Genomic DNA, 12,393 nt, shown 5'->3' with positions numbered 1-12,393 from the left:
TGATTTGGCTGAAAAAAAGCAGGTGAAGTAAAGATACTTTCTGCCTTTACTAACAGTAGTGTTTGTGTACTGTCAAAATATGAACTAGAAAAAGATGTTGACCTTGACCTTGAATTATGAACCATTTGGATCAAATGGTTAATTTCATGCGATTCAAGAATATGTTGACCTGTTCATGACCTTTGACCTTGACCGTTGACCCGATCGATCCCAAAATCTAATCAACTGGTCCCCGGATAATAACCAATCATCCCACCAAATTTCATGCGATTCGGTTCAATACTTTTTGAGACAAATAAATAAATAAATAAATACACGGCGATCAAAACATAACCTTCCGCATTTACAATGCGAAGGTAATAACAAACAAAGGTTTCCCTGTTGCAGTACCATCTGCTACACTGGCAGCAGCAGCCAAGGCTCAGGGTTCACCAGGAGATGGTAAATGTATCAACAGTGTGGACATTCATTGAAACATTATCTGTCCTAATTCCACTGTGCTCCTCTTAGTTATAAAACATGAATTGATTCTTATTACCTTCGCATTGAAAATGCGGGAGGTTATATTTTGATCGCCGTGTATTTATTTATTTACTTATTTGTATGCGTGTTACTCGCATAACTCAAAAAGTATTAAACCGAATCGCATGAAATTTGGTGGGATGATTGGTTATTATCCGGGGACCATTTGATTAGATTTTGGGGTCAAAGGTCAAGGTCATCAAAATCTTCTTTTTACCATAGCGGTCAATTTTTATCCAATTGGCATGCAACTAATGCCAAAATGTTCATAATTCAATGCCCAATCTTGTGATATGCGAAGGTATGCACTCTACCGAGTGCCCGTTCTAGTTGTGTGATGCTTCTCTCCTTGCAGCCCCTGCATCTCCATCTGTAAAGAGACCTGTGCCCGTTCCCCAGGAGCTCATGTGTCTGATGCCAGAAGCAGCACGTCATCCGTAAACAGAGGCGTCACAATTCCTGGTCTGTAGTACTTTACCTGTATTTTCACCCTAAACATATACATATGTAGTGTACATCAAAACAGTTGTTTATTCTTTAAAAACTTCATGGATGTAAATAAGATACAGGTGCACAGTTTTTGGAGCACTCCAGTGTACAGCTCGCTGAGTTTCACAAACTACAGCTTAGATGTCATGTATGCAAGAATACTTTTCTGTGCGAATTACTGTCTGGCCCTGGGTTCAATCTGGAGAACATATTAACATTGCTTATAATGTTAGTGTTGTGTGCAACACGGTGATTTTAGCATAACAAGCTAGCTGGTTAACTTAAGCGTTATTTGACACAAGTTATTAGAAATTATAAGATTTCCCTCTTTACATCTACAAGTGACTACGGCTAACATGTTGAATTAGATAATCTTGATGATGACAACAGCGCTAGCTTTCTTACTTGACCAGATCATAACACTCAATTTTGGACATTTATCTAGCTAGCATTAGCTGGGCTAGCTTGTAGGGAACGTTACCTCATCTGTGAAAAGCAAGCTAACTTTGGCCAAGTCAACGCCACAATTTACCATCATATCACCATCACCAGTTGGTCGTTTCCAAGTCAGAGATTTGTAAATATCTCCTTTTTCTCCCTGAGCTTTTTCAGCTCCACCTTTAAAGGATTTAGTTTTCGGTGCCGGTGCCATGCTGCCGGCTGGCGCTCAAAATGGCGTTGACTGTGAGTAGGCTAGAGCGATTGACATTAAATAACACATAAAACAAAGTTAGACTGACCGAAGAGATTAGATGAGTCAAGAAGATGGAAACCATGAGTGTGAATAAAGATGGAGTTGTATAAATGTCAGTCAGTGATTGTTGACTGAGGTATTAGAGTGAATTCAACTTGTTCTGTGAAGCAGAGAATATAGTCGGGCCTGCGATGTCAGATAAGGAAAGTAGATAATTAATATATTGCCTTGTCTGCTGTCTTTTTCTTTGCTTTTTGTCAATGTTTGTTATCTAATTTAACATAGTCTATTTCTTCTTTTTAAAGTGTGATTGGGTTTCAACTGTCTGTTTCACATTGTTTTGTAAGAATTGCCTGCATTGTACATGTCCCGGTCCTCAAAGCTTTTCTAACACTGTTCAGCGTCTTCATGTTTTCCTGCTTTTGCCTGTTTTAATTTTACATGTTTTGTTTTTACCTTCGCATTGAAAATGCCGGAAGGTTATGTTTTGATCGCCGTGTATTTATTTATTTATTTGTATGCGTGTTATTCGCAAAACTCAAATAGTATTGAACCGAATCGCATGAAATTTGGTGGCATGATTGGTTATTATCCGGGGACCATTTGTTTCGATTTTGGGATCAATCGGGTCAAAGTTCAAGGTCAAGGTCATGGAAAGGTCAACATCTTTTTTTTTACCATAGCACGATATATTTTTGTCCAATTGGCATGCAACTAATGCCAAAATGTTCATAATTCAATGCCCAATCTTGTGATATGCGAAGGTATGCGCTCTACCGAGTGCCCATTCTAGTTATTGTTGTTTTGATGTATAATTTAACACCTGCCCAAGGGACAACTGTTGAGACAATGGCACATGTACAATACTACAGCGCCCCCTGTGAACGAAGCAAGGTCAATAAAGAAATGTTTTTTGGAGTTTAAAGATCTTGACTGGCCTGCAGAGAGCCCTGACCCTAACCCCATCCAACACCTATATGAGACGAACAGGAACACCGACTAGGAGTCAGGACTTGTTCAACAAGTATCCAACCTTAATGCACGAGGCAAATCTCTGCAGCCATGTGACCAAGTCTTTTGGAAAACATTCCCAGAAGAGTGCAAACTGTTATAGCAGCATGGAAAAAGACCTGTTCAGCAACGACCACATACTTTGGTTGTTCATGTTATCTCAGAGGAACAACCTGATTCGGTGCAGAAGCACAGATATCTTCTCCAGTTGGTACAGAACACTATTTGGGACCAAACATGCACAATGCACTGTAAATGTGTCACTACATTATCTCTTTTGCCCAGTAATGTGTCTGTGCCAGAGGTAATATTACCCAACTGAATTGTTCTCATATTTAGGGCTTAGCAGATACTTAGATGAGTCATTACAGAATAGTGTTCAGTGTATTATGTGGGTATTAGGACCACAATATGAGTTTCAGTTTAGTTTCAGTTTATTTGTATAGCCCAATTTCACAAATTACAAATTTGTCTCGGAGTGCTTTACAATCTGTACACATAGACATCCCTGCCCCAAAACCTCACATCGGACCAGGAAAAACTCCCAAATAACCCTTCAGGGGGAAAAAAAGGGAAGAAACCTGGAGGAGAGCAACAGAGGAGGATCCCTCTCCAGGATGGACAGATGCAATATATGTAATGTGTACAGAAGGACAGATTTAGAGTTAAAATACATTCAATGAATATGACAGAGTGTATGAATAGTTCATAGTAGGCATATTCCACGATGGAGACCTCCACGATCCATCAGGCAGATGGCGGTGGGGAGGAGGAGTGGGCGGAGTCTCAACAGTGGGCGGAGTCTCAACAGGACAGTGGCATAGTCATGAGCAGGAATTCCACGACCCAGACGATCCATCAGGCAGATAGGATCTATGCCGTCTCATAGGGTCCGATGACCCCATGAGACGTGAAGTCAAAAGGACTCCGGGGAGAAAGCAGAGTTAGTAAGGTGTGATTGAGAGATGAAAATTCATCCTTAAGGAGAGAAAAAAGAGGAGATAGGTACTCAGTGCATCCTAAAACGTCCCCCGGCAGCTATAAGCCTATAGCAGCATATCAAGGGGCTGGACCAGGTGAACCTGATTCAGCCCTAACTATAAGCTCTGTCAAAGAGGAAGGTCTTAAGTCTACTCTTAAACGAGGTGACTGTGTCTGCCTCCCGGACTGAAATTGGAAGCTGGTTCCATAAAGAGGAGCTTGATAACTAAAGGCTCTGGCTCCATTCTACTTTTTAAGACTCTAGGAACTACAAGTAGTCCGCATTTAGTGAGCGCAGCTCTCTAGTGGGGCAATATAGGTGCGACAAGCTCCTTAAGATATGATGGAGCATCACCAATCAAGGCTTTGTAGGTTAAGAGAAGAATTTTAAAAGTGATTCTTGATTTTACTGGGAGCCAGTGCAGAGCAGCTAGTGCAGGAGTGATGTGATCTCTTTTCTTAGTTTTAGTGAGAACACGAGCTGCAGCATTCTGGATCAACTGGAGGGACCTAAGAGATTTATTAGAGCAGCCTGATAATAAGGAGTTGCAGTAATCCAGTCTCGAAGTAACGAACGCGTGAACCAATTTTTCTGCATCTTTTTGAGACAAGATGTGCCTGATTTTTGAAATATTACGTAGATGAAAGAATGCAGTCCTTGAGATTTGCTTTACGTGGGAGTTAAAGGACAAGTCCCGATCAAAGATAACGCCAAGATTCTTTACAGTGGTGTTGGATGCCAGGGCAATGCCATCTACAGAATCCACATCACCAGATAATTGATCTCTGAGGTGCTCAGGGCCGATTAAAATTACTTAATTAATTAATTAGGTCTACCATTTTTTAAATATAATGCCCACAATGCTGCATAATTAACACACGTTTGACAGATGGGAACATATATATATATATTATATATATATCTAAATAAATATAAATATATAAATATATATATATTATTATAATAAACAAAAATGCATTTATTTAAATTAATAATTTCGCCTCATTCAAAGTTTAATTTTTGCAGTATCCAACGGGACAGCTAGAAGCGCTGTCAAGTTTTCTGACAAAAAAAACTAGGAACCGCAGCAGAGTACACAGTACTGTATATGTATGTACATACACTTGTACACGTGTGACCCCTCGTGCTATATCCCCCACCAGTTATTCAATGACGCCACTGTCCTCTTTGAAAACACATAACCCATTTAAACCATTGATTTACCATTTCACCTTTTTATCTGCCTTTACTGGTTGAAGACACTTACAGTACAGTTTTGTCTGTCATGTGTGTGTGTGTGTGTGTAAAGACCCTCTCATGCCCCGACTCACACACACACAACGTTACAGCCACTAGTCGCAAAAGATGGAGGAGCTTGAGGAACCCTGAGCTGGACGTCTCAGGACGGCTTTCCACGTGTCAGAGGGCTCTTCTGTTAATCCTAAAAGGGGATTTAAGGTGGAATGAAGGGGGAAGACATACCTCTTCTGAGTACAATCATTAAAAAAGAAACTGCTCCTTGTTTTTAGGGCAACACAAAGCTTGACCTTTACCCCTCCTTTGTATAGTCCATACAATTCAGCCATTTATTGTTTTCCTTCAAAACACAATGAGTATGAAGAGCGACTGCGGTCCAGTGTTACGCCCCCTGCTGATGAAGACGCCCGTAACCAAGATGGACATCAAATCAGCATGAAGGCATGTCCTGCAGGTCTAACTGAGACTTGAAATGCACAACATATATACGATCCGCCGATGTGCAAAAGAGTTCTCTGCGTCTCATTCTGCATTTCCAAAGACTTTTAACTCTTCTTATTCTTCTTCACACAGAGAACTGGAAGGAAACCCTTGGCACGTTGTGCTAAAGATGTAAACATTTAATCACCCAATAAAAAAAAAAACGAGGCGCTGGCCCACTTCATTATTACAGTAATTCCCTCTGCGCATAACATGGACATAATAAAAAAGTAAAATAAACAATCTTTTCAACTTCACAAGAATAAGACTGGTTCAACAATAAATTCTATTGCCATGCAAGAGCGGGTGTTATGTTGAAAGTACATTATAAATGTTACAATTATCCTATTTGCAACACCCCGTTTACCTCTAGGGAACAAGCTGCAACATTGACTCCTGTTTGGGTGTGATCATTAGACGGTAACCTTCCGACAACGGCAATATTAGACACAGGCAAAGAAATATATATCGGTGCAGGAAAAGAAGATGTATAAAGTGAGCTGCTCCGCAGGGGAGCAGTTAGAGAGCAGCGAGAGTAAGTAAAGAAAAAACTCTTTTAATCACTCATCTGGTATTCCTGAAACACAAAAACATCCATCTGAAATTTGGTTTCCATCTTTTTTTTGACAAAAGTAAACAACAACAACAACAAAAAGAGATTTTTTTTTGTGAGGAGATTTGTTTTCTTCTTCTGTGTATTGTTTCTTTAGAGACATAACGGTGTAGAAGCGAAGATGCTGCGGCAGCCAGTGCTACAGCCGGACGACAGACGGTAAATCCTGAGGGGTGGCTTCAAGACACTTCCTGGCCGGCCAAACCCGAATCGATGTCGGGCCCCATCCAAAGCAGAGAAGCTCTTTTCCGGACCCCCCCCTCATCCCAAGACACAAGCTGAAGGAAAAACTCTGTCGAAATCAAAGCAGAAATCACATCATTCTTCTCTCTGCCTCTATTTCCTCTGTTGATCCTGTGAACAAATGAGTAAAAAGAGGAACAGCTCGAGGATTCGAGTCCATTTCCTCCCTTCACGTCCCTCCACACCACAACCACAAGCCTCCATCTGCCCTTACGGACTCTCGGGCTCTGTGTGGTGGAGAGAGAGAGAGAGAGCAGCGCAGAGGAGAAACAACACCAACGTCCCATTCTTTCAAGAACGAAGAAAACTCCTACGAAACCTTCGCAAAGGGTGAACAGCAAGACATAAAAAAATTTAAAAAATTAAAATTAAAAATAATTACAAAGTAAAAAAGGAGTTCTACCTCACCAGCATTAAAGAAAGTAAAAAGAACAAAATTAGCCTCTGGAACCCATCAATGAAAAAACACAGGTATGTGGTTTAGATGGAAAGCCTCATGATCATCACTGTCACCATCCATCCACCAACAACTGTCAGGTTCCTGTTTACTCCATTCTACAAGCCCCTCCCCCAGGAGGTGTGGCTCTTGGTTATCGTGGTGAGGGTGGGGGAGAGGTGTATAGACGACTGTCTGCACCTCTGAGGAGGAAGAGGAGGAGCGAGAGGGATCCATTTATCCATCAAGTCGGTCTTTCTCCTCAAGTCTGTGTCCATCTCTTTATCCGCGTTTCAGAGTCCGTTGGTGTGTCTATCCATTATCCAGCTCTTCCGGGGTTGGTGGCGCCCCCCCCCTATGATTGTAAGTTGAGGGTGAACTTCCACTGTTGGTTGAGGCTCGGGCTGCAGACCTCCACGGTGAGTCCGCCCATCCTGGCGCTGCGGCTGTCCAGACAGAGGTCACTGCCCACGTGACGGAGCTTGGCGTTGGACTCGATCTGCTCCCATTTCTGGGGAAACACAACAACGTCACGGCACGAGCAGGGGAGAGCAACGCTGTGGTAAACAGGCCGAGGCAAAGTGCGGATCTCTACCTGTCTGGCGTCGTTCTCTCGACAGGCTTGTAGTTTTATGAGGGAGGCAGCCGTCCGGTCCACGACGGTCAGACACAGGTCCATGTGTTTGACCGACTTATCCTTGGTCAGGGCCCATTCCTTCACACCAAGGAACACACACATTAGTAGGAACGCACTGCTGCGTGCCGACACACTGGGGTTAGGGACGTCCTGCGCGCGCAATGATCCGCGAGTCGCTTCCTATCAAACATCTGATGTTTTATTTGATGTGTTGAAGCTCTGCACATCAAGAGTGAGAACATCAATCCAGAATGAACGTTTGATAGCCGACGGCTTTTTATTTGTACTGCACCGATGCAACAAACTGCAATAGAGAAACGATGTCGGGTGACTTGATGTCGGTGTCATATAGCACTCTACAGCAGGGGTCCCCAAACTTTTTCCTGTGAGGGCCACATAACGTTTGCCTCGTCTGCTGGAGGGCCAGCCGGGGGGGGGGGGGGGGGGGGTGCTAGTGAGAAGTGAGTGTGCTCACCTATGCGCGCGCATCACGGCTCAGTGGTGCGCGCGCATCACTCACGCTCGCGTGCAGACAGCATTTAACGGAGCAGCGCGTGCGCTCTGATCGCTCTTTTAATGAAGTATCGATACTAAAAATATGCTAAATCACATCGTTTTGAACGTACGGGTACTTTGTTAGTATTGCTACACCGTGCAGCGTGACGGCAGCAGATGTAGCGGACTAACATCCAAGCTAACCTAACTTCCCAAACGCTGTGGACATCTGAACGCTGATTGGCCGAGACGCGACACGTCCCATCAAAGATGTTTTATTGTGAAGAGCACCACTCCACATTTTCTCCGCGTCTCACTGCAATCTCAACGGCAGCGGGCCAGGTGAAAAAAATAATAAATCGGAACGCATCTCTGGTATTGTTCAGGGGGCCGGTCCACATGGGGAGGCGGGCCGGATTCGGCCCGCGGGCCGGAGTTTGGGGACCACTGCTCTACAGCATAACTGACACCCACAGAAAGACTTATTAGCGAGCATCAAGACACGCCTCCTTGGATATTACCTAAAGAGCTGCATTGTCAATCACATGTCCAATTAAAAACAGCGTCTGTTCATTTCAAGCTAGATTTTATTGCAATCATTCACGAGCTACATGTTCACTTTGCAAAAGTAGCGCTTGCTTTGATGTCGTTGTTCTGTTAGCTGTGGCCAAAACTAATATTACATTTCGGAACAGTTATTCATGACTAGCAAAAGCATGACAGCCATGATTGTCATATGACACTACTCATGCAAATATATACAAATTAAACTGAGATGAGTTTCGTCTTTGCAGCTTACGGCTGGTCGATTGCATAAAATATGGTTTCGCTCATAAAATGACCTCATCAAGCCAGACGCTTGACTCCATCTACTTCAAAATGTTGTTTAAATGTATTAAACTTTGTGTCAACCTTTCGGTCACATTCTCACACGCCATGTTGACACATTTACCTGTTTCAAGAGGATTCGCGCCACCAGTCTGACGGTCTCTGATGGACACCAGTTTTCCCCGTAGGCACACATCGCCACACACTCCAGCTTATGCATGGACCAATCGCTTCTCTGTATACACACGGGGATGTGAGAAGAAAAGATAGCATGAATACAATAGATTGATAAATTATGTAATCATTGATCAATTATTGACACACGTATCCCATCATATCCCTCTTTCCTCACACGCACACAAGAAGAACCCTCAGTTTTACTGCAGTGCACCGAGTGCGTTTTGTGGCATGAAACCCACAAATATATAGAGGCAGGACAGACATATTGTCATAGCAACAGCAGCATGACCGTGTGGTCCCCTCCGTCTCTAGCTGGCTGCCTCCTGCATGTTGCTCTGCCGGAGCGGTTCTCAATTTGTGGTCCGAGGTCTCAAAGATGGGTCACAAGAACAATATAATGTATTATGTTTAGTTATTCTGTCGTACCGGTGAAGCAAAAATATTCATCTTTTTGTCGCTAGACGTACGGAAGCATCCAAAAATAAGTCATACAAGTCTAAAGATACTCATAGGTTTGTGTCCTTCAATTTGAAAATAGCAGGAATAAAATCAAATGGCACACAGACTAGAAGGCAAAGAACAACACGCCCTCCATGAAAGTGAAGAAAAGACTCTTACCTGACAGTCAACATTGCAGTAGTAGGCCTGCTTACATTTGCCACACTTAAAAAGGTCTTCTCTCCTGTAATGAAGACACAAAAACGTTCCTCCATTAAAGCTGAGATCAGCGCACCGATGTCATTAGGATTAAATAGTATTTATATGCATGAAATAACAAGCTGTACATCTTTAGCTGATGTTTTTCACTTGACTTACGTGGAACTAAATGTAACTTTTTGTACTGACATGACTCTTGTCCCACTGTATTTAGAGACAAGGTGTATTTATTATATTAAATAGTATATTATTTAATTATTAAACTGACGATCAATGAGAGACAAAACATAAGCTCAAACACCAACAGAAATTAATTAGTTTACAAAACTTAAATTGAATCCAACCACTCCATGTGCACGAGAGGAACACTTTTCAATTACTTCCTCGCTTAATTCAATAATAAATACCTGTCAAAAGAAGTCTGATGAAAGAACTCTATGACAAAAAGAGAAAGCGTGTTTCTGACTGTACTGGAGCAAATGTACACACCCCCAATACACACATGCACCCCTGTATGGAGGACTCAAAATGACTTAAGTATAAATAAATAAATAAATAAATGCATGAATAAATACAAGAATAAATGAATAAATGTATAAATAAATACAAGAATAAATGTATAAATACAGAAATAAATACAGCAATTAATATATATAAGTTATAACTCAACAGGACATCATTAAATAAATATATTTCTGCATTTCTGTATTTCTTCATTTATTTATTTCTCTATTTATGTGTCCACACGTATTTCTTCATTTATTTATGTGTGACATTTACGTGTCCGTATATTCAAATGAGCTGGGCGGTCCGAACCTCATTGTTGAACAGGATTGGTCAAGTCAGGGAGCAAGACAGAAGCAATCGATCCCTAGCACTTGGATCTGTAGACGAACAGCGTTTATTATGCATTCTTGTCTGTACGTTCTAAATACTACTGTTGAGTCACGGAATGTAATTTAAGGATGTTTTCAGCCGAGAAGTTAGTTGTTTAAGCATGCAATCTGTGGTCGGTTTATCGAGATTCAGTCTAATAAGGATATGCGACGGAGATTTGAGGTATTGCTCGCGGGACCTCTGAGCTCCGGGCGGTCAGCGCGCTGTGTGGCCGCCGAGAGAAGACTGATCTCGGCAGGACTTTTTGAAATGCTCCGCTGGCTCTGACGTCTCCGTAGCGGCTAAACATGAGATATAATTAGGTTTTTGAGGATCTAAAGAGCACAACGAGTTTATTATTTACTAAAAGATAACGTTACGTCAATTTGACTGAGGGTTAAGATTCATAACTTCATATTGTAGCGACCCTGGGTCAGGAAAGCTACGAGACGTTGTATATTTATTATCGTTTATTCGTAGCCTACGCCAAACAACAGTGAACACCGCAACACATTCTACTCCACTGTAAAGAATTTTACAGTGAATAATTTGAGTAAATTCATGCGCAAGAACAGTTGATGTGGTGACGTCACAAGACCAGAAAGACCGTCCTGCGTCCTCGAGAGTCTGGACTCCAAAGACCAGACTCCAAAAGAACACGAGTCTGTACTCAGTGTTCTTGGAATTGATAAACGGCTGAAGTCAAAAAGCTGTCGAGGCTAACTTCTGCTAACGGTGAGCTGAGCGAGTCAACTTCAGCGTCATGTGCCAGGCAGAAATAGTAGAGCACAACACACCAGGTGCATCACACTCCTGTGACCAATCATGCTTTAGACAAAGGTTCGGACCGCCCAGCTCATTTGAATATACGGACACGTAAATGTCACACATAAATAAATGAAGAAATACGTGTGGACACATAAATAGAGAAATAAATAAATGAAGAAATACAGAAATGCAGAAATATATTTATTTAATGATGTCTTGTTGATTTATAACTTATATTTATTCATTCCTGTATTTATTTATTTATACATTTATTTATTCATTTATACATTCATTTAAGCATTCATTTATTCTTGTATTTATTCATGCATTCATTAATTTATTTATTTATACTTGTCATTTTAAGTCCTCCATACCCCTGGCCTTCTCATCTCGTGGCTCGACACATGGACAACTATAAATAGCATCCTAACCTTTTACTGCTCTAAAAACCTTAACTGCAGCTCGAGTAGGAGGCGTGTGTGTATGAAAGTGTTCCTTTGAATGAGCACAATACCTGTGATCAGAGGTGTTGTTAATGTAACCAGGTACATTTACTCTAGTATTTAAGTACTCAAGAATGTCATTCTATGCATACTTCTACTTCACGACAATTCGAAAAACTATATTCTTTATGGGGCAGGGCAGGCGAACACCAGCTCCCCCACCGCGAAGTGCCTCACCGCCCGCAGGCCTCTGCCGCTGCCCGGGCTCAGGAACCTCTCCGTCCCCTCCATTCCCTCGTTCTTCATGGTTCACGGTTTCTGTGGACGAAGTCTTCGCTCGGATACTACCGAGCACCACCTGAGTCGTCCGCCGGGGAGCTCCAAGCTTCTGTCCCGAGCCCCGTCTTCTTCGCCGGTCCGCTCTGTCCGGTGGAGCTCTCATCGCCCCCTGCTGGCGGGGAGACGACACGGACGAGCAACGAGTGTGCGAGTCTGTGTGAAGTGCACAGAGGGAATGGAGGCCTACTGATAGAAGTATTTATATCACACTGTTAAATACTCCAAGTAAAAGTTCTGCAATAAAACCCCTACTTAAGTACAAATATGAAATGTACTTAGGGTATGAGATGTAGTCATTGTGCAGTAAAATGGTCCCTCTCCACAATTATGTTTTTCTGTGTTAGTATTACTTGTGCATTGATGTGTATGTTGCATGTTACTGCTGTAGAATACTTTACTAATTTTAACGACTACTACAGCAATGTGTCATATTTTAAAGCTCA

At 42.1% G+C, this 12,393-nt stretch overlaps 1 protein-coding gene across 5 annotated transcripts; it reads right to left on the bottom strand.

The window, feature by feature from the left end:
* Window positions 1-5,560: 5,560 nt before the first annotated feature.
* Window positions 5,561-12,117, bottom strand: LOC130195865 (polypeptide N-acetylgalactosaminyltransferase 2-like). 5 transcript variants are annotated; one of them, XR_008832132.1, is made up of 5 exons: window positions 11,849-12,117; window positions 9,486-9,549; window positions 8,812-8,922; window positions 7,323-7,442; window positions 5,561-7,238 (listed from the first exon to the last, which is right to left on the bottom strand). XR_008832132.1 is itself a non-coding variant. In XM_056417599.1 (5 exons), exons 3-5 carry the CDS (start codon window positions 8,905-8,907, stop codon window positions 7,083-7,085), a joined length of 372 nt encoding a protein of 123 aa, XP_056273574.1. In that variant the 5' UTR covers window positions 8,908-8,922; window positions 9,486-9,549; window positions 11,683-12,109; the 3' UTR covers window positions 5,561-7,082. The 5 variants fall into 5 exon arrangements, 4 of the variants coding, with proteins under 4 accessions (XP_056273574.1, XP_056273576.1, XP_056273577.1 ...); XM_056417599.1 differs by having other exon boundaries at window positions 11,683-12,109; XM_056417601.1 differs by lacking the exon at window positions 11,849-12,117 and adding an exon at window positions 9,932-10,114.
* Window positions 12,118-12,393: the final 276 nt, after the last annotated feature.

This window comes from Pseudoliparis swirei, chromosome 6 (genome assembly GCF_029220125.1).
Source record: "Pseudoliparis swirei isolate HS2019 ecotype Mariana Trench chromosome 6, NWPU_hadal_v1, whole genome shotgun sequence".
Taxonomy (NCBI): Eukaryota; Metazoa; Chordata; class Actinopteri; order Perciformes; family Liparidae; genus Pseudoliparis; species Pseudoliparis swirei.
Note: the sequence above shows the minus strand (reverse complement) of the source record. Positions and strands in the feature narration are given on the sequence as shown.